At 47.6% G+C, this 21,926-nt stretch overlaps 2 protein-coding genes across 2 annotated transcripts; one reads left to right on the forward strand and one right to left on the reverse strand.

Moving 5' to 3' along the window:
• Positions 1-3,573: 3,573 nt before the first annotated feature.
• LAMTOR2 (late endosomal/lysosomal adaptor, MAPK and MTOR activator 2) lies at positions 3,574-7,660 on the reverse strand. The gene is made up of 4 exons (XM_033135904.1): positions 7,501-7,660; positions 6,557-6,719; positions 4,630-4,719; positions 3,574-3,833 (listed from the first exon to the last, which is right to left on the reverse strand). The coding sequence occupies exons 1-4, from the start codon at positions 7,566-7,568 to the stop codon at positions 3,777-3,779; spliced, it is 378 nt and encodes a 125-aa protein (XP_032991795.1). The 5' UTR covers positions 7,569-7,660; the 3' UTR covers positions 3,574-3,776.
• A 586-nt stretch (positions 7,661-8,246) lies between these two features.
• Positions 8,247-21,460, forward strand: UBQLN4 (ubiquilin 4). Its single transcript, XM_033174521.1, has 11 exons — positions 8,247-8,444; positions 10,517-10,668; positions 11,464-11,702; positions 12,941-13,203; positions 13,370-13,528; positions 14,723-14,945; positions 16,159-16,298; positions 17,047-17,130; positions 19,160-19,275; positions 20,066-20,243; positions 20,922-21,460. Exons 1-11 carry the CDS (start codon positions 8,262-8,264, stop codon positions 21,072-21,074), a joined length of 1,890 nt encoding a protein of 629 aa, XP_033030412.1. The 5' UTR covers positions 8,247-8,261; the 3' UTR covers positions 21,075-21,460.
• The last annotated feature ends 466 nt before the right edge of the window (positions 21,461-21,926 follow it).

Below are 21,926 nucleotides of genomic sequence, written 5' to 3' on the forward strand. Positions count from 1 at the left end.
AATTTACAGTAACCAATACAACTTGAAAACCACAGAATTATAATGTTTAACAGTGTATGTGTGTCTCTGGCCTACGTGATTAAATACAATCGCCATATTCAAAAACTCTGCGACTCTAATGGACTTGCCGCAAGACTTCAATGGGCTTATTTCAAGTATGATTAACACTGTACATCACACTAACACTTAAGAGTTTCATTGAGGGTCAAAATTAACAAAAACTGCTGATGTGCCTTCAGGCATTTCCTCACAATCTTGAGAGGTAGCAACTTGGTTCCTCATCCCAAGAAAAGGGAAGTAGCAACTGCTGGGGATGAGAAGCCTGCATGTTGTTGTCAGATTCAGGCAGGTAGCTGTGTTGGTCTGATACAGTCAAAATAAAATAAAAATAAAAAATTGTCCAGTAGCACCTTATAGACCAACTAAGTTTGTTCTGGTATAAGCTTTCCTGTGATTGCACACTTCTTCAGATACACCAGTGTATTGGTGGTTGTCAGCCATTGCAGCCGTAGTCGGACTTCATTCCTAGCCTCCCTGTCATAAACCTGAAAAACTAATCCTGTTAGACCAGACCAGAAGGGTGGAATGTTGAAGAGGGAGAAGCCTAAGATATATAGGAGTTGGAATTATAACCTGAGGGGAGGTGGGGAGTGGTAAAACTGAGAAGGTCCAGAAGGCTTGTTTGCAGGCTTTTTTTGGGGGGGGGGAAGCCTCCACTTCAGAGAGTCTAAGATTTCAAAAAGTTCCCAGATAACGTTATTTGCAACTGAAAAAAAACCACACCCAAACCAAAAGAACGGAATGGTCACAGCAGGAGCAGTTGGCTTTCTCGGTGATGGTGAATGTTAAAAGGTCCCAGCAGCAACTTTTCTAGAACCAGAATTCAGAGAAAGTTGACCATTCTGGACTGAACCACATGCAAACAAGAGTCAGACCATGGAGCCCAAGCCTGGTCTACAGCGATGAATGGGAACTTCCTTAACTATGAACCCCAAAGTTTGGGATCCTCTCCAAACCTGTGTCAAAGTCTTGCAGCATTTTGCAGAGATAACTCTGCATTTTGCAGCGCCCCTCCCCCAATCTGATTACACATCAAACGCAACACTGAACATTGCAAAACTTTGACACAGGTTTGGAGGAGACCCCAAATTTAAGGGTTTGTAGTTAGTAAAGCTATGGGCAGGAGCTCTCCAGGCAGGTGTTCCTCCATCCTACCTGGAGAGTGATCTCACACTGCTTTCTAATGCCCCTGCAGAAACTGTTTTTTTTCACAGCCTCAGCTGACCTTGGAGCAGCATGAAAAAGGTTGGGGGGGGCAGGACTCCTTTGCAAAAGCCCACTTTGCCAAATAGTTTTGGGGAAAGCATGAGGGCCAAACCAGGTTCAAACCCTGCTTCAGATATGGCCCCTCTGAATTGTGGATTCAAGAGCCTAAGGATGTCAGTGACATTTAAGTTTAGAACACAAGAAGAACCTGCTAGATCTGGCCAATGGCACATAAAGTCTAGCATCCTGTTCTCACAGGGACCAACCAGATGCCCATGGGAAACTGGCAAGTAGGACCCGTTCACAAGAGCACTCTACTTCCCTGTGGTTTCCAGCAACTGTGATTCAGAAGCATTAATTGCCTCTGACCGTGGAGGCAGAGCATAGGCATCATGGCTAGTAGCCTTTGATAGCCTTCTCCTCCATGAATATGCCCAGTCCTCTTCTAAAGCCATCCATCACTGCCTACTGTGGCAGAGAGTTCCATAGTTCAACTACGCACTGCATGAAGAAGTACTTTTTTTTCTGTCCTGAAAGTTTTAGAAAATTATTTTATGTCAAGCTCAGATCCCCTTCGGCTAGGTCCCTGAACTCTCATCTAGCCACATAATAGCCACCTCCAGATCTGCTTTAGGTTCAGGCGACAAGCAGCAGCACGAATGGGGGGAAAGCAGATTATTCCCCATTGTGAAATGAAACAGTGTCGTAAAGCTTAAGTTGATAACCACACGGACAGGAAGGAGACACCAGCTCAGGAATCAGTTGTTCCAGAAATTCTCCTGGCGTTTGGGAAGGTAAGACACTCAAATCCCTCTTTCCACGCAGTTAAAAAGATTCATTCTGGACAGGATGAGAAGATGCAAAAATGAAACAACTAGGAGATTAGCACAAAACCACACATGCAGGCTGCTGCAATCTGCGGGGGAAACACCCAGCCAGGCTGAAAATTGCCCTTGGTTCAAAAGTTAACTAAGCTTTGGGGCAAGACACTTGGTACATACAGCTGCCAGGAACAAGGGCACCTCTTCCCCTTTGATGGGAGACTGACCAGGCCAGTTAATCTCTGAAAGGAATTCCATAAAGCAATCTTCACCAACCTGGCCACTCGGGTCAGCCCCACAGAGTTCAAGGGGGCTCCTTCCCAAGTATACACCTGGGAATCCTGATGTACAAGGTGACAAAATGGAAGAGGGCGCAGGAGCAAGCACGTCGGCCAGCTCTGTTAGGCTGGAAGCATCGTTGGCACACTAAGCATCCGAAACACAACTCGGCTTCTCCTAGTGCACACGTAAGAGACAGAGTTGACAAAGTACAGGTTCATTTGGGACCCTGCGCAGACAGGCAAGCAGGCTGCATGTTCCCAGGAGATCTGCACAGACAAGTATCACTTTAGTGCGCAATTATGACCGAAATGTTGATGTGAAAGGGTGGGTGGGAGGAGACAGAAAATGTAGTTTTGAGGAGGTGTGTGCGGTTACTCTTACTCACACACACACAAAGCGGTATCCAACTAATATGTCCCATCAGTGCAAGAATTTACGCTTGTGCAATGGACCTTCTTCCCCGGTGCGCCCCTGCACCCACTCTGGAGGGTTGGGGGAAACCCCAGGACAGACATAGGGGTGTACAGGGTGGGATGGAAAGAGTGAGGAATTTATTTATTTTGCAAAGTCATTAGTGCTGCATTGGTTATAACCCCTACTGAATGATTTCCCCCATCTGTCAACCTAGCCCTAAGCAAGAAATGAGCCCACCTTTCTGTTTTCAGAGGAGAACTGACACTTATAGGAAGAGTTACATGAATGCATACACTCCACACAGCCACCAAGTCTTTCGACACCACCTGTCTCCTCTCAAGAGCATTAGCACAGCAAAGGCAGGCTTAGGAAGGTGTCACTGGCCTTGAAGCTAACCCAGCACCAGCTGCAGAAAGGGATTACTGGAATTGGCCAATTAAAAGCAAAATATGAAAGGAATGGAAACGCCTTTTGCTCCTCTGCTGCCACCAGGTGGTCCCCTTCAGTACTGAGTCCCCTTGCTTAACAGCAGGAAAATGCTTCCAGAAAGCCTGGGTCCAGATGAGTTCTTCTCCAGACTTTTCAGTCCCAAGACACAGGTTCAGAGTCTGGAACACCTGAGCAGCTGTCTGGGTTTATTTGTAAGCGAGCCCCGCTGCGTTCTACGGGATTTATTTCCGGGTCAAATATGTGCAGGATGGTAGGCGGATGTTTCTGCCAATGCAGAGGAGCAACTTCCCCCTCTTGAAAATTCCAACTTTCCTCAAAAGAGAGACAGGACTCAAATGGCTAAGAACATGCTTTTTTATTTCCCCCTCCCTTTATTTTTCCTTTTCCTGAAATACACTCAAGTGCCTGCGCCCAGCGCTCATCAAGGCTGCAGAGAAGCAAGAGTCCACAGGGTCACATCGGTGCAAGAGCTTGTTCTGAAACTCGCTCCCGACAGGAGACGGGTGCAGCGGGTCGGCCTCACCTTTGGGCTCCATCACCTGCTCAGGAGGCAGCCACCTGGGTGAGCGGGTCTTCGAGGTACTGGACCAGAGCTTGAGCCTGGGAAAACACAAGGACAGGCAAGTTAGGAGCTTGGAAAGCTGCCTTATATACAGTCAGCCCAATGGTGCACCAAGCTAAGTATTACCTACACTGATTGACAGAGGCTCGGCAGGGTTCTCTCCCAGCGCTACCTGCAGATGCCAAAGATCAAACCTGGGACCTTCCTTATGCACATGCTCTACCACTGAGTTACAGCCCTCCCCAAAGGGTTGAAAGAATTGGTTGGTTGTGTGTCCACCTCCTCTGCAGAATTCAGGTAAAGCAGACGTGGGCACTGGCTCAGGCATCGTCGTCAACAAGAGCAGTTGTTGAAAAGCAGAAGCGGCCCCTAACAAAGAAGAATGGCTCGCGAAAACAATAGAATTTTTAGAATTGCAGGGGGTTGGACTAGATGGCCCTTGTGGTCCCTTCCCACTCTACAATTCTATGATTATGTGAACAGTATAGTAACCGAATGATGTACAGATATGTGCAAACCGTACCTAAGTGTATAGAAATCAAACGTAAAACAGTCAAATGGTGTATGTGTATGCATTAGACCCCAGAGACCTTAATGCCTGCAATGAAATGCTATGAGTGGGGTGGGGGAAGAGAAGAGTCCCCAATAAGCTGCCTTGAGGAAGCACCAAAGGTTCTTGGCTGGATGTGTTGCTGCACCTCTTACAGGGAGACACTCTCAGGAAGTGGTTATTTGAGTCACCTCCCACAACCTCATTTTACTTGTGTCACCTTCCAAGATGGGCTGCCCCACAAGAATAAAAGTAATAAAACCAGGAGCAGGTTGACCCCTTACCTTGGCTTTCAGCATGCCAAATCCCACCGTCTCTTTCGCGTACATGCACAGGAGCAGATTCGCAACGCGGGTGATGGCAACACGGCCCTCCTTGGGTTGTTTTATGCATTGTGCAGGGCAGGGTAGAGAGAACAGAGAATATGAGTGCACAATATTCACAGACTGCAGGGCATTCAGGTATCTCGCCCTACAGAGGTGTTGCCCTATTCAAATTCAGATAAGCTTTCTGCCACTTTTAATACGGGGACAGCACACCTTTTCCAGGCCAAGGGCCACATTCATCCTGTGTGGCAAACTGGTCATGGCCAATGTGCAGAAAAATGGGAGTGGCGAAAACCACTCCTCTGAAGGTTGCCTTCCAGAAGGCTTGCCCACCAGCTCTTCTACACTATTGAAATAATAATAGTTCATTGCTAATCTTCTAAAACAATATTTTTAAAAGGCGGACTTGGGGCCACAAAGCCATTTGGCAGTGCTAGACATAGCCTATGGGCAAGCCTCCCACCCTTAAGAGCTCTGAAGCAAGTGTCCCACAACGAAGGGAGATTCTGGACCCCCTACCTTCCTCTACCAGTGAGGTTGTAGCGGTTAAGAGTAGTGGACTGGGGCTCTTGCCGCCACTCAGCCATGAAGCTCCTGGGTGACCTAGTCACTGCCTCTCAGCCTAATCTACCTCCCTGGTCTGTTGTGAGGATAAAATGGGGAGAGGGAGAAGTATGTATGCCACCCTCGAGCTCCTTGCAGGAAAGCTGGGGTATCAGTGTAATAAATGAATTCCTTAAAGCAGAAGCCCCATCCCAGAAGTGTGTGTGTCCCCACCATCGGCCTCCTCTGGTGCCTGCTGGAGCAGCTCCAGGCTGCATGATGCCTACAGGGCTTGCTTCACCACCATGAGATGAATACTTCCAACTTATTGTGGCTGTTGGCTAATGCACAGCCTAACTACACGCCACAGTCATCAGGTAGCAATTTTGGCAACTGAGGACCTTAAGTGGCCCCCTCAACAGACATGCAGACTCAATTCCCTGTACTGCAGAGGGTTGGACTCAAGGACCATTGGGTCCCTTCCAACTCTATGAATTAAGTTACAGGTAGGTAGCCATGTCAGTCTGCCACAGTCAAAACAAAATAAAATAAAAAATTCCTTCCAGTAGCACCTTAGAGACCAACTAAGTTGTTCTTGGTATGAGCTTTCGGTATCTGAAGAAGTGTGCATGCACACGAAAGCTCATACCAAGAACAAACTTAGTTGGTCTCTAAGTGCTACTGGAAGGAATTTTTTATTTTATTTTGTTTTGTCTATGAATTAAGTCACCATGCAAAACAGTGGCTGGCAAGTTTGCCTCCTGGTTGTCATGACATCCAAAGGGCAAACCCCACAGGGGCTGATCAACAACACCTGCAAATCCTGGACAAAAATCTGTGCAGCGGGCTTTGCATGCGCCATTAAATCAGCAGATTGCCAGAGCTTCAGTGCACAGCATGGGCCAACTTTCCCACCTCCACCTTCCTAGCTTTTCTCTGCAGGTTGGTGGAAAAGCTGCTGAAAACCTCTCCAGGCAAGTGCTCCCTTGTAGCGGAGCCACTCTTAAGCCAGAAAATGTGATTATGAATCCACGTTCTGACTCTAGCTGTATCTTCAAGCCTCTTGCTGATCTCCAGCCCACGCTAACAGAGGCCAGACTGTATATAGGGTATCCCACAACCACCATGTTCCATCTTTCCAATATTGCTCCTCAAAGATTTCTAGATGTGCCATTTCATTGTGCATGGAAAAACATGCTGCTACAAAGGTGTGCCTCCAGCCATACCTGGGGATTTCAGGTTTCGTCCTATCCCTGAAATGGATGCTCCCAGTGACCGAGGCATCCCAGCGAACCAGCAGCAGCAAAGGTCGCCAGGATATTCAACACCTCATGATACGTACCATACAGTCCATTAGGATGAACTTCAAGTTATCCTCGTTGAACGCTTGGTGCCCATTCTTGTCATAAGCCACCCAGATATTGCTGGCGATGGCAGCTGTGACTCTGGCATCTGTGTCTCCGTAACCAGAATATGCAAGGAGAGAGCCCTCATTGTTCAGAAGGCTATAGAGGAACAGCAAAGAGGATTAAATAGTCCTAGAGAATTGTGTCTATGTCTAAAAGTGATTTTGAAAGAGATTAACAGATACTTTACTTTATTTGTAACCTAATGGGCACTCACAGGAGGGTAATGTCCATGCAGAAAATTAAAACAGCATACGCAATCGACATTTTGTACATGGTCATGTTTACAGACATGTGCAACTATTTGCAATGTACTGCTTTAATTCAGCCTCTGCAGCCTGAAGTGTAGCAGTCCAGTACACACACAAAACACACTGCAAGTATGATTTGCTAACAAAAGGAACCGAAATGCTATATAAAATTATATACGCGCAGCTACACACAGAAAGAGACAGAAAACACACACTCTTGACCAATTCAAGCCTGAAGTGATTCTTCATATTCTAGAGTAGTTAAACCACGATTTACAACATTTATGCTACTTAAGAAAAGACTACAAGGCTCAAATGAATACGGCAGCTGGAATTGTACTGGTTTTTGCAGGGATCAGTCTCAATCTTCATTTGGCATGGATACCCTCAAATGGCATGTTAAAAGCTTCATGCGTTTAGAGTACTGTATTCTGCTTTTACTAGCCTTTTCAATTGCTTCATTATGTGCAGCAATATAAAGCTCCTCTCCTAGATTCCCTCTAAATGGTTATTATTATCAAAGCTAGCCAAATACACCATGAGGCAGTGAGTTCCATAAGTTGCACTGCAACCCTCTGCATTGCGACTCGCGAGTAAGCCCCACCAGCTCCGCTTGCCCAAGTACTCACAGGGTGCTCTGGACCCCTCCCGTATTCGCCTGGCTCAGCACCTGCGTGAGGGCCTTGGGGCGCAGCATCACAACCTTCCAGGCAGACGCTCCCCTCGCAAAGCAGGGCGAAGCCTCGCATCAGCTGACCCAACAAGGAAATAACTCCGGGGCATGTTGGGAATTGTAGTCTTTCCCATCTCAACATCACTTCCGGTTTTTCCCCACTCCCTGTGGCTTCACCAACTTCTCGCTAGGAGGTACGTGGCGGAGGGCCGCTCTATCCGCCCCGCTCTCTCTCGGCTCCTCCTAATGAATTCTCCCTTCGCTTTGGGCGAAGAATGACAGCCAAGGCCAGAGATCCCTTTAAAACCCCGAAAAGTGGCCGCCAGTGTGTGACTCTCAACTTTTCCTATCTCTGTTAGCCCGGGAACGTGAAGAGCGGTTTCCGTATCAAGCATTTCCGGTGCAGAACGACACTAGGGAGGGCTGTTTCCACCACGAAGATGGCAAATGCGGCGCCGCGTCCGACCATCCACGAAATCTCTGAGAGAACCGCAGAATGGCGCCTGCGGCGGCCTTTTCCACGGAGGCGCCGCGTTCCTATCTGTATTTTGTATGCCTCTTCAATCCTAATCCTGCATCGAGTTTGAAAAAAAAATGCTTCATCGGAAGTGCTTTTCAAGAAACCGGAAATGACGACTGCCGCGTCTCTATGGTAGCAGCCGGCAGCGGCGCCTCTCTGGCCCTACCTCCTCGGTGGCCGGTGGGCGGTCGGCCAAGATGGCGGAGCTGAGCGGCGGCGGGCCCGGCTCGGCTGGTGGCGGCGGAGGCAGCGGCGACAGCGCAGAAAGCGGGGGCGGCGGCTCCGAGTCGGGCCCGGGGGGGCTCCTCATCCGCGTGACGGTGAAGACCCCGAAAGACAAGGAGGAGATCCTCACCGGCGAGCGCGTCTCCGTCAAGGAGGTCAGCCGGGGGCGGGGAAGCTGTCGCCGGGACCCCTCAGCCGCTGCGCGCGGAGGCCAGGGAAGGGGCGGGGAGTGTCGCTTGTCTGCCTTTCCTTCTTCCCCTTTTCGTTACCGTCCGGCGGCGGCGAGGAACAAAGGGGCGAGGCGGGCTCTGAGGCGCTGGAAGGATTGGGGGGCGGAGGGAGGAGACCCCCCACCGCGCTGCCCGCGCGGCCAGGAGTCACATGACGGAGCGCCCATCCACCCCTCCCGGAGCTGAAGTGAGGGGTGGTCGGTGCCTGAAGGTTGGGCTGTGGGGGGGGGGGGGGGGAGTCCGCGGTCGCCTCCCGCAACAGAAAGGCGCCGATGAGTGGGATTTGGGGGAAGGGGCCGCTTGGGGCTGTCTCTGTGCAAGGAGGGCCCTCCGATGCTTCGCGCGTGAAATAGCATCTTCAGCTGCACCATCTCCAGGGCAGGAGGGTCGCAGGGAGGCAGCAAGACACCGCCCCCCCCCCGCCCGAGCCTAGCGCGAGGGGTGGATTCGGGAGGCTTGCCGGACTAAGGACAAGGCGGTCGGATGGGTTCCTGAAGAGAAGCAAATGGAAGAGGAGCGGAGATAAAACATGGGTACCCATGTTTTGGGTGGTGGTGAATGGGGTCGATCAGAGTGAAAGGAAATAAGGGTGGGTTGGGCAAGGCAAAGAGTTTGGGCAAGGAAGCAAGCGGGCCTGCAACATAGAGGGAGAAATAGTGATGAAGCAGATCAGGCTTGAGGGATTTGTCTGAGAGGGGAGAGAATGGGTAAACGAAGAATGGGTAAAGCCTGGCGAAGAGAATGTGAACAATCTGGAGTGGTTGAGGCGGGATAATGAGGTGAAGAAAGAGAAGAAATTAAGACGAGAGTGTTGCCTTGTGGGGAAGACAGACAAAAGCTGAGTGGATCCAGGAATTTGTTGCAGATCTTTCTGTGGTGTATGATGCATTGAAAGAGGGGGAAATTTTGAATGGGTTGAAGCCTTCTCTGGGGCTTGGAGGGGAGGTGGCAGAGAGTAATAAAAACATTCTGGTGCCCTCCAAATGTTTTGGATTGCAGACATCTGCAGGATACCTGGTTGGACAATGCTGATTTATGTAATAACTTCGCTGAATGTTTGAAGCTCTTGACATACCGTATATACTTGAGTATAAGCCTAGTTTTTCAGCACACTTTTTGTGCTTTAAAAGCTGCCCTCGGCTTATACTCAAGTCAACCATTCCTTAAGAAGTGTACAAGAACGGTGGTTCTTTACTCTCCCCAGGCAGCTTGTTCCATTCCTGAACTGCTCACATAAATGCAAACTTTAGACCCCAGTTAAGGAAGTATTAAAACCCCACAGGTGCTCACTTTCCCTGGCTCCTGCTTAAACAGGACAGGATCCCAGCCTTCTCTGTATAACACAAGGGAACATTACGCTGTGGGTTAAACCACAGAGCCCTAGGGCTTGCTGATCTGAAGAATGGTGGTTCGAAACCCTGCGACGGGGTGAGCTCCACAGCAGCAAAGGAGGAAGAGGAAGGAGCAGCCCAAAGGGCTGCTTTGGGCTGCTCGTTCCTCCTCTACCACAGTGACAAAGGTGAACCGGCTTATACTTGAGTCAATAAGCTTTCCCACATTTTTGTAGGGAAATTAGGTGCCTCGGCTTATATTTGGGTCGACTTATACTCGAGTATATACGGTAATCCTGATGGGAAGGGCAGTATTAGTTTCCCCATATTGCAGGGTGGGAGGGGGGCTAAGAGACCAAGTAACTAGAGGAGCTTATGTGTTCATAGCAGGGGTGAGACTTGATCTGTGGCGCTCCTGCATCACAGGAATCTACCTGGGTGTAGGTGTAGGTCAGGTTAGGATGAAAAGGGAAAGGGAGGAGAAAGCAGGTGGTCAGGGGAAAGCAGAGTGCTGTGTGGATGAAGAAACAGTGTTTGGTAAGGTGAAGCCAGGAGGCAGGAAGACTAAATGGACCTGCAGGGGGTGAGGGTTGCCACCGCTTCGCCTTCTTGACCACTGCAAGAATGTCTGTGGAAAGCCTAACCTTCTAAAATGTATTTTTCCAGTTTAAAGAAGAGATTTCCCGTCGGTTTAAAGCCAAACAGGATCAGCTGGTTCTGATCTTTGCCGGGAAGATTCTGAAAGACGGGGATACCTTGAATCAGCACGGCATCAAAGATGGACTGACGGTGCATCTGGTGATCAAAACTCCACAGAAGTAAGAGCTTCCTCGGAAAAGCAGGCCCATTCAGTCAGCTTTAGTTTATATTGCAGATATGTTGCTTAGTAAGTGACAGCTTCCCCACCCCCCTCAAAAGACTGGCTCAAATCCTTCTGAATAAGAATTATTTTAAATAGCTCCTCTTTGCCTCTTTGTTTATATATAAACTGAAACGTGGAAAACACAAATAAAAACACCATATTGAATTCATAGTAAAAGAGAACAACACAGTGTGGCTTTAGTAGGTGACAAGCAGGTTTAAATAACAAACATAAATATCCAGGGGAAAACATGGAATGCTATGGTGGTGTCAGCCAGAAATACTTTCAAAAGTAAATTACAGGTTCTCCTATTCAGAGCCTACAAGTAGGTATCCTAAAGGACTGCTGTCTCCCCTGTGAAGCCGTCCACTGAATAAGTTCTGCATTTCTCTGGGTGCCCTTGCATTTGGTGGTTACCTGGGTGGCTACTGGAGCGTGTGTGTAGTAGTAGTTAATAGTAGTTAAGAGCCCTTTTATTGGCCTTCGTTGTTTTATCTGTGGGTTCTTCTGTTTTTACCTTACTGGTGGCTGAGATGAGAAATAAGAGTACCCACCCCCACCCCCAGTATACCTAACTGTGTGGCTTGAGTTTCGCCATTGCAAAATTCAGGGTTCTAAGAGTCACTGAGCACACACACTAAATTATTCTAATATACTTTGTAGGGAGATAGTAGCTTCCTTTTAAATTCAAGGTGAGCTATATGTTCACATAACAGTTGTATCGTCACTTGTCACTTTCCTTTATTTGCAGGACTCAAGACCCTTCAGTGGCACCTGCTGCTTCCCCTCCTCCTGCTGCTGCTACTGCTACTTCTGTTGCTGCTGCTACTCCCTCTGCAGCCCCTGCTTCCCCTGCAGCACCACCTCAGCCTTCAACATCCAGCAACACACTCTCTGATGTAGGGAGCAGCAGCCGGAGGAGCAGCGGATTGGGAGCCACGCCAGGCCTGGCAGCAGATGGAACCCCTGGCGGAGCCACCTCCATCTTGTGTGAGCGTTGCTGAGTTTCTTCTGCTCGGATTAGCCTTTTTCTTTCCTGTCTTCTTGGGCACCAGTGGGACATTTTGGGGTCTTTGCTCCCACCCCAGCAGGCGTGAGAGCAGAGTTCCAGGGTCTGAGGATCTCAAGGCAGGCAGTTCTGCTTTATTGATTTGTTAACAAAACAAACAAAAGTGCAAACATGACAAAAAGAAAGAAAACTGAAAGAATAATTTAAAAATGAGGTGTGTGCTCCAGGTAAACTAGTGGGTTTATTAGTGGACTCTGAGATTTAAAAGCTTAAGAGAAATACTGGAGGGAAAACCCTCTTAATCACATGATGCGTGTAAAAATTGGCCACTTTTAGGAGCCCCAGCCTTGTCTATTCATACTTTTATCCAAGGGTCAGCAAACTTTCTCAGCAGGGGGCCAGTCTACTGTCCCTCAGACCTGGGGGGGTGGACTATATTTTTTTAGGGGGAAATGAACCAATTCCTATGCCCCACAAATAACCCAGAGATGCATTTTAAATAAAAGCACACATTCTACTCATGTAAAAACACCAGGCAGACTCCACAAACAACCCAGAGATGCTTTTTAAATAAAAGGACACATTCTACTCAAGCAAAAACATGCTGATTCCTGGACCGTTTGCGGGCCGGATTGAGAAGGTGATTGGGCGCATCCGGCCCCTGGGCCTTAGGTTGCATACCCCTGTTCTAAAGGGTTGCAGCCCTTTTTATAGAGGTGTCTTCATCCCCGTGCTATATGTAAAATAAACTTACTAGTGCAAATCCATATCCCATTAAGAAATCGCAAAGCAGTAATTTTAGGGCTGGATTTAGAAGGTGATTGGGCTGGATCCGGCCCCTGGGCCTTAGTTTGCCTACCCATGCTATTCTCCTTGTGGGTGTTTTGAGCCGGCCCCTGAGGGTTGTTGAGCTGCTGGGTCTGATGCACAGCAAGATCCCAGAGAGCAGGAGCTGGGGTTGTTAAATCTCATCCTGCCTTTTCAGTAAGCTCTGAGCATGAGTGTAGCCAGGATTTTTGTTGGCTTTTTTTGGGGGGGGAGAACCTTTGATTTTGATTGATTTGGGGGGGGGGGCAGCTGCCCCCCTTGGCTACACCGATGGCTCTGTGTTGGTAGTAGAAGGAGCAAGAGGGAGATGTGGCTGGGAAGCTGGTTTTAGCCATTCAGCCCCAGGCAGACCTTTCTCATTTGTGGCTCCTTTCTCTCTGTCTTCTCTCAGCTGGCTTTGGTGGCATTGCTGGGCTTGGTCACCTGGGGATGGGCTCTGCGAACTTCATGGAGCTTCAGCAGCAGATGCAGCGGCAGCTGATGTCCAACCCAGAGATGCTCTCCCAGATCATGGAGAACCCCCTGGTCCAGAACATGATGTCCAATCCAGACTTCATGCGGCAGATGATCATGGCCAACCCCCAGATGCAACAGCTGATGGAGCGCAACCCAGAGATTAGCCACATGCTGAACAACCCTGAGCTTATGCGCCAGGTGGGCTGTTGTTTCCCTGCTTGTGGCTTGAGGCAGTCTTTGAATTTTGTTTTAGGCATCACACCAAACCAGGATTTGCACTAACCATAGTTCAGAGCCCAAACCATTATTGCCTGCTTTTGTCATATTTCTGCTGATGATTTTCTGTTTACCCTTCTCTTCTCAGACCATGGAGCTGGCACGCAACCCTGCCATGATGCAAGAGATGATGCGCAACCAGGACCGAGCCCTGAGCAATTTGGAGAGCATCCCTGGCGGGTACAATGCCCTGCGGCGAATGTACACAGATATTCAGGAGCCCATGTTCAGTGCTGCCAGGGAACAGGTAGGCTAGGTGTGACTGCCTCTTCTAAGCAGAACAAAACACTCATTTAATTCATATTTCATAAGATTCACCAGGTGCATTGCAAATTTCCAAGTAGCACAAAAAGAGCCTGACTTGTGGATCAGGCCAAAGGCTTACCTAATCCAGCATTATGTTCTCACAGTGACCAACCAGATGTCTCTTCTGTCAAGCCCCTCAAGCAGGACCTGAGCACAATAGCCCTCTCCCAGCTTTTGATTCCTAGCAATGAGTGTTGAGAGGCATACTGCCTTTAATACTGAACATAGTGCACAGCCATCATGATTAGGAGCCGTTGGGTAGCATCACCCTCCATGAATTTGTCTAAACCCATTCGGTAGCAACAGATTCCAAAGTCTAATTGTGCCCTTTGTGAACGGCTTCCTTTTGAATCTTTCAAGATGAAGATTCGTTGGATGAAGGCAGAACTATTCCTCAGACAGGTTGATAAATGTCTGTGACTGATTGCCTCCCTAGCCTTCATAAGCACAGCAGTACTTTGATGTTCTGTGGTTTTGACATGAATCCTGCCAAATTGACTTAGAATTCTCTCTTAGAGTTTTATTATGTAAATCACTTCGTCATTTTTGAATGACAAAAACGTGATTGTACTTTTCAAAGATTAGTATGCAAACCAAGTCCTCAAAATTAAGTTAGTCATGTCCATAAACTTCAATGAGTCTGCTTTGAGTGGGACTAGGATAGGATACAGCCCTGTGGTTACAAGTGTGCAAGCACCCAAGTTTTAGTGATGGTTGTTTTCATGTTCTCCTTTTGTTTCTGTGGTGACAGGGCAACAGCTATAGTATGTCAGTTCCAAAGATCACATAAAGCTGTTGCTGGTCTGCAAACCAGAGGTTGTTTAAACCATGTTTGACCGAATTCCTAGGTGACAGGTTTAACCATGGTTTGTCAGTTCAGACATCACACCAAATCATAGGTATGCTCCTTAACTGTGGTTTGTGTACTGTCTGAATAGAGTTAGAGACTCAGGGCTGCTTACAGTAAATAACGTAGCACATGGTAAACACATTTTTGGTGAAACCTGCAGTTTAAATCAAAGCTCTGTTTTGTAATCCCAGCACACCTTCATTTCATTTTCTTGCTAATCCTGTGAAGCAGAATTCGTCTGAGACTTTGCAGAGTCACTCATTGAGCCACATCTTCTCTGTCTAGTTTGGCAATAATCCCTTCTCTGCCTTGGCTGGGAGTTCCGACACCTCAAACTCACAGCCCCTGCGGACAGAAAACCGAGAACCACTGCCCAACCCTTGGAGCCCCACGCCTGCCTCTCAAGGCCAGGCACCAAGCGGCGAAGGAAGCACCGGCTCGGTGACAAGCCAAAGCACACCCACTGTCTCCAACCCTTTGGGGATCAACGCAACCAACCTAGGATCTGGTATGTACATAGCTAGTGTGGGGTCCGAGGGGCGGTAGGTGGTCCTGGCAGCTGCACGTTTGCACTTGGAGCTGGCTTTTCTAGATCACAGAACTGCTCTTCATTTTAAGTGTGGTAGTTCTGTGGTTGCTTAACCTGAAGGTGTTTTACTGTTCTGGAGAGATGAGAATCAGTTGACGCTTCCACTCTGTCACAGTGACAGTTTAAGAACCGTAATTATTGCTCAGTTAAATGGAAAACCCCTCTTACTTTAGTATGAGGCTCTCATGGGTCACAAGGAAAAAATATTGTAAACCCCCCCCCCCAACCTCAAAATCTGGTTGTTGAGCCAGTGAGAGCCAGTTTGGCATAGTGGTTGGAGTGGACTAGGACCTGAGAGATCAGGGTTCAGATCCCCAATTGGCTATGGGGCAGTCAATGCTGCTCAACCTAACCTACCTCTCAAGGCTGTTGTGGGGATTAAATGAGGAGGAGAACAATGTACGCCCCATTGAACGCCTTGGAGACAAAGATGGGATAAAGATACAGTAAGTAAATAAGTCTTGTTACTGTGTTCTACCAGCTAATGTAATGGCATACTGGTATTAAGTAACTGACATAGGTTAAGTCAATTCTGTTTAACTCTTTAGCATACCTAACCTGTTACTGATGTATTCTGGGCTTGTGGTGGTCCTTTTTTCTGGAAGGTTCCAATAGGTGGCTCAACAGGGAGGGGAAAATCGGGTTTTGTTAAGCACATTCTGTGTATTTCATGCATATGCATTAAGTGAAAAAATGTACATTGATTTGGCCAATCATTCCCACAAAACAACTGTTTATCTCTGTCATGGCACTTTTTGAATTAGGAAAGGCTTTGTGGGGGTTTTAGTGGTTTGTATCTGTTGGTGAAAAAGCAGGGATCTCATTATATTGTTCATTGCTACAGTAAAAAAAGATACCTTTTTGAAATTAAAGTTTTTAAAAAGACATCCATGTGAGTGAAGTTAAAAAACAAAAGCCAACCAGATTCTGCCAAAGGGTAAAACCAGAAAGAGGATTGGCTGGGCTTCCAGTGACCTTTTAATTCAACAAACTTAACCCAATTTGGGGACTTAGTTTTGAGATCCCTGTTTTTGTTGCTGGAGTGTGATCAGGAAGCAGCTTCAGGGATCTTTCGCCATCTAGGATGGCAGAGCTACATGTTTAATTTTCATCTCTCTCCCCTTTGTTACAGGGATGTTCAGCAGCCCTGAGATGCAAGGTCTTCTGCAGCAGATCTCAGAGAATCCCCAGCTCATGCAGAACGTGATATCTGCCCCTTACATGCGTACAATGTTGCAGACGCTAGGCCAGTACCCTGACATTGCAGCACAAGTGAGTACAGCCCAATCTGCATTCATAGGGCACAGTATGGAAAGGTGGGGTTCTGTTAGCCAGGAAGCCTCCTTTTGGTGTGATGTTGAGCAGTGTAGCGCTCTTATCTTAGCAAAAATGATTTCAAATCTGTGACTGACAAAGATGCAACAGAACCTCATGACACCTGCACTCTCATGTTTGCTTTTTACAAGTTGCAGTGTGTGCTGTTTGCAGAATGGGGCCCTTCATGTGAATTGATTACTAGATGTGGAATTAAAAACTACCGGAAGGAGAGCCCTGCAGCTGGATCAGTCCAGTGGCCCGTATCCAGGCCAGCATGCTGGCCCTCAAAGTGGCCAACTAGATGCCTGTGAGAAAGCAGAAAGCAGGACCTGAGTACAGGAGCCCTCTCCCCTCCTTCGGTTTCCAGCAGCTGGTATCCAGAAGCATTGCTGCCTCCACCTGTGGATCAGTAGCCTCCTATGAATTTGTCTGATCCTCCTTTCAAGCCATGTAAATTGGTGGCAATCGCTACCTCTTGAGGGAACGAGTTCCACAGATTAACTATGTGCTGCATGAAGAAAGACTTTCTGTTATCTGTCTCGAATCTTCCAAAAAGGGAGCAGGAATAGACTGAAAAAGTTGTATATCTGTGTGCTTTTGGTGGCATCAGAATATGCGGCTATTGCCTAGCTTCATGGGACTTGTGCTAGAAATAGCAACTTCCACCTTCCTGAGCTGCCTTTGCTCTTCCGTTTCTTTGCAGATGATGGTGAATGTCCCCCTCTTCGCCGGCAACCCCCCGCTTCAGGAGCACCTGCGACTCCAGCTACCCGCCTTTCTACAGCAGGTGCGGCATAAACAGTGTTGTCCTTGATTTCGGGATTAATAGTTTACTTGGGGCTGGACTTCAAAGGAGCTTTGTGTAGAGGTTGAGGAACAAAAATCCATAATGGACTGGCCAGGCCCTTTTAGTGATCATGTCACAATAATAATTTTCAGTTCTGCAGTCTCCCTGCTGTGGGGATTTGGGGGGTCCTTGAAGCCGCAGAGATATTTCGCCTGCTCTATCAGTATTGTCTACTCTGACTGGGACTGGCTCACCATAGTTTTGGGCTGAGAAAGGTCTTTCTCATTACCTGCTGATGGATTATAATATTTTTTTTCTTCTAGGCACCCCTTTGGCCAGTTGGATGTTGGGGTTTGGATGGAATGCTAAACTCAGTATTACGTTCATCCGCATTGGGCTGGTGTGGTCCCCACTCCGACTCTTGACACAGCCACACGTGTTAGATATTGGAAGCTTTTGCTTCAGTTTTTAACATGCCATACTTAAGGCTAACCACAGTTCAGTTGGGCTTAAATATAAAAAGAAACTGTGGTTAGTTGAAAAACAAAGCAAAACCTGTTTGAAGGCAGCCTTTCTATTCCTGACTTTTTGTCTGGTTCCCTTGCTATTATTTAGTTTACATTCTCTGTTAGTTTGTTGTTGCTGCCATTTTATTTGTAGATTTATTGATTTGTGGTTGTTGTTTTTTAAAAAGTTTTTGATCCTACCGTGAGCCACCTTGGGTGCCTCATATTGATGATGATAATCTGTTGTTAATTTGAGATACCAGAGATTGAGTCTGGGACCTTTTGTATTCAAATCGTGTGCTCTACCGCTGTGTTTGGGTCTGCAATAGCTACAGTTAACAGACAGAGGGAGTGGCATACCTTGGTGGCAGTTGAACTGATATTAAAATCCAGTGTCCAGTGACTGGACAAAAAATGAAAAAGGAGGTTGCCCAGTCCCAATGAAAACCCCCCAAAGGTTGAATATCACCAGATGACAAAAAATGTAATTGAGTATTTGAATAAAATGCAGGATGGAAACCATTGTATTTTAATAAAATAGTGATAGTTTAGGTATAGGATTGTTTAGAATAACTATGAGACAGAATCACTAAGCTCTCATCTGAAAGCTCAGTTAACATTTGGCTCTATTGAAAAACTGCTGATTTTGAATTTTACCAAGAGCTACGTTATAAGTGAACAATGGTAATCTATACGATTAGGGGTTGACAGCTGACCTTTTTAAGGCCTAGGGCTGCATTTGACCCATGGGGGAGGGGGCATAAAAACCTTTAGGCATAACCAAATCACAGCAGTAGCCATTAGTAAAACCGTTAAAGTAATAATAACAGGACAAATTGTGTGGGGACTTGTGGAAGGAGGCTAGATTTGGGCTGTGGGTTAAGCACCCCTGCTAGAGAAACAGTGATAGCCGTTCAGTAACAATCTAGCAGTTCCGCAATACTGGCAGTAGTATCAAACCCTTCCGGTAGCCAATACAGTACCGTCACATTTTACACAGGGGTAAAATGCATCTACTCAAACCCTTGGAACGTCCCCCGCACAAGCACCCCTAGCTTTCAGGAGTCAGTGAGCTGAGTGGGCCTTGCCCCATAAGGAAAAGCATAGAACTTTTGAGCTCTCTGCTTTGCTTACTGGGCAAGGCCTGCTCAGCATGCTGGCTCTGGGATGCTCTCACAAGATGGCACAGGCCTATCAGAGATCTCATGTGACCATTTCCAGGCTTTCAGAGCTGGTGTGCCAAGAGGGCCTTCTTGCCTGGTATACAAGGCAGAGAGCTTTTTCGCGCCAGAAAAAAACTGGTGTGCATTTCATTTGTGCAGTTTCAACCAGCCAGCCTTCAACCATGCAATGTTGGAACCACACTAGTTAAATGCGTTTAAGATGTGATTGAATTGTATCCCAAATCTTCAGCTTTCTTTATGATTAAAGGACCAGAGTAGAAGACATTCAAGAGAAGCAATCCACAGTTTCCTTGTGAAACCGGTGGCTCACTGGTGATTTTTGTCGCCCCCCACCCCCAGATGCAGAACCCTGATTCTCTCTCGATCCTGACCAACCCTCGTGCCATGCAGGCCCTGCTGCAGATCCAGCAGGGGCTCCAAACGCTGCAAACGGAGGCCCCAGGACTGGTTTCCAGGTAATGTAGGAGCTGACTCAGGCCTTGGGGGCTCTACTGCAGGGTTCAGCCTCTGAAGAAAGGCAGCAAAGCAGCAGGAGGTTCCTGCTCCTGCTTTCAACTACTGAGGATCAACATAGAAGTCCTTCCTGTAGGCTTCATGGGAACAACACGATGCATATTGTTTGCGTCAACAATATATGTGGCAAGCCTTTTCCTAGAAATTCTGTTTGTGGTGGAATATGGCGGGGTAAAGACATACTGTTTCTGGCTTTTTGTTACTTTACTTATTAAGACTTTCTATACTGCCTTTCATGTAAACATCACAAGGCTGTGTAGAAAAGGGGAAATTGCAATTAAGCTTAGCTTATGGAATGCAAAAGTAGCCAGGGTTAAGTCAAAACAGGCATTGTAATAACTCAATTGGTATCAGTGTCCAGAAAAGGCCTGAGAGAATCAATCGATAATATATTTTTTACGCAGAGACTGAAATGCAACCAGTGTTGCAAACTGGAAACAACAATTCCTGCATTTGTATATTTCCAAGGTTTCAGTTCTCTTTTGAGTAGACCTCAGAAATTAATAGGCCCAAATTAGTCACATTAATGGGTCAACTCTTTAACACTGGCTACAACCAAGAATCGGTGGCAGACTTAACCATATCTCCCCTGTTCCAGTAGCTGCAACACTCTCTGTGATTTTTACTGTGGCCAACCTCTGCACAAGGCTTGCTTCAGGTCCCTAAAGTCAGCCGCCTTCCCTCAGGGATTTGCTGCCTTGCACTAAGTAGCTTCCCCGTCTCATCTTGCAGCCTTGGGACTTTTGGAGCACCTCGCGTCCCTCCGCCCTCTGCCGGAGGAAGCACAATCCCCGAGACCCCCATCTCCTCCGCCTCAACACCTGCTAGTGCCTCTCCAGCTGGGGACAGCAACCCCCACCAGCAGCTCATGCAGCACATGATCCAGCTACTGGCCGGTGCAAATTCTCAAGTAGGTAGTGGTGCATTTCTGTCCTGAGTCTTTGTCCTTTCTTCCCTTGACACATTTTGGTTGGGTTGAAGTGTGGTCTCAGGCAGACATATGAATCTGACTTTTTATCACATAGCCCAGCACTTGCTGTTCCTGTCTGGCACAGCCTCTCTCAACTCTGCTATTGGGTGTATAAAAAACAAGGTGCCATCTCAAGGGCTGTGGTCCCAAGCTGTGTAGGGACTTGCATGTTAGTACCAGCACCTTGAACTTAGCCTGGTAGCAAATGGGCAGCCAGTGCAAAGCCCACAAGTGAGGTGTTATTTGCTGGTGGTAGTTTGTCCCCACATGCAACCGATTTACTGAGTTTACACCAGCTGCAGCCTCTGGATAAACCCCAAGGGTAGCCCCTCCATAGAGCATGTTGCAGTAATCCAACCATGAGGTTACCAATGCATGGACAACTGGTCAAGCTATCGCAATCCAGGAATGACCATACTGTCTTAGTTGCAGGAGAGAGTATCCCGCAGACTGCAGTGATCTTCTGGGTGTGAAAGGGCTGCTGGAAGCCATGGGTGCATGAGGACAGGGGTTGCAGTTGCGGGGTTTGTGTAGGCTACTTGGTCTGTGCCAGATTACCTGCATTGAGCCGTGCTTGCTGTACAGTTTGCCTCTTCTCTCCCCCCCTCACCATGACAGGCACAGAGTCCAGAGGTCCGGTTCCAGCAGCAGCTTGAGCAGCTCAATGCAATGGGCTTCATCAACCGTGAGGCAAACCTTCAGGCGCTCATTGCCACTGGTGGAGACATCAACGCCGCCATCGAGAGACTCTTGGGCTCCCAGCCTTCCTAACATCGTAGGCCCCTGCAATCCGCGACATGATATCAAAACACAGACCTCTCAAGGATTGTCATTGTCAGGCCCTCCGACAGCTGTCCATGAATTTAAAAACTGGAACAACAACTGCCCCCCTTCAGTTCAGTGCATCCCATTCTATGTTTTCCTCTGAAATGCTTCAAAAACTGCCTTGTGCATGGATGAATCCAGTTCTTGAAAAACGGCCATTCTGAGATAGGTTTCTCCCCTGCTTCTCTCTCCACCCACACCCTGTTGCCCCCCAAAATGAAGCTCCTACTCTAACTGGTCAAAGTGTAACTTCTAGATAACCCAAATCATTGTGTTGGATTAGCTCACTTTTTAAAACATATAAAAGCTGTATTTCTTTTCTCCCCCGCCAACCTGCCTTCTTGCAAAAGCAAAATATGAAGGGAATATCTGCTCCCACCAACTCAAAAGACTTTCTCATCAACAGTGATGAGAAAGGCACACGATTTGGAAATGCAAGTAGGCAGGAAAAAAAGACTGGTCCTTTTGCACAGTGACTCCAGCACCTCAAACCTGGGTGGACTTGCCTTCCTGCTTTTATCTTTAGTGGTTATGGGATGCCAAGACGCGGAGCTGGAGGGCGGCTGAGATTAACTGAAGATTAACATTTGCCAGTGGAAAGAGGTGCTGAGCTGTCCTGCTTATAAGGTGTGGTGGCTCTTGGGTTGGAATAATGTTTTGTTATTAGCCTCCCACCTTTGGAATGTAAGCTGCCTCCTTGATGAATTCAAAAATATGATCTGCTATTTTTCTCCACTCTCCTCTCCCCAGCCACAACTCCCAGTACTTGGCATTGGTCCTCCAGTCAAAGGTGTTTTG

This window comes from Lacerta agilis, chromosome 17 (genome assembly GCF_009819535.1).
Source record: "Lacerta agilis isolate rLacAgi1 chromosome 17, rLacAgi1.pri, whole genome shotgun sequence".
In the NCBI taxonomy this organism is placed as follows: Eukaryota; Metazoa; Chordata; class Lepidosauria; order Squamata; family Lacertidae; genus Lacerta; species Lacerta agilis.

Coding starts and splice junctions, on each gene's coding strand:
- LAMTOR2 (XM_033135904.1), bottom strand. CDS start 7,568: ATGCTGCGCCCCAAGGCCCTCACGCAGGTGCTGAGCCAGGCGAATACG. Junction 4,720..6,556: donor TCATCCTAATGGACTGTATG/GTACGTATCATG, acceptor AAACAACCCAAG/GAGGGCCGTGTTGCCATCAC. Junction 3,834..4,629: donor TTGGCATGCTGAAAGCCAAG/GTAAGGGGTCAA, acceptor GTGTTTTCCCAG/GCTCAAGCTCTGGTCCAGTA.
- UBQLN4 (XM_033174521.1), top strand. CDS start 8,262: ATGGCGGAGCTGAGCGGCGGCGGGCCCGGCTCGGCTGGTGGCGGCGGA. Junction 8,445..10,516: donor AGCGCGTCTCCGTCAAGGAG/GTCAGCCGGGGG, acceptor GTATTTTTCCAG/TTTAAAGAAGAGATTTCCCG. Junction 10,669..11,463: donor GTGATCAAAACTCCACAGAA/GTAAGAGCTTCC, acceptor CTTTATTTGCAG/GACTCAAGACCCTTCAGTGG.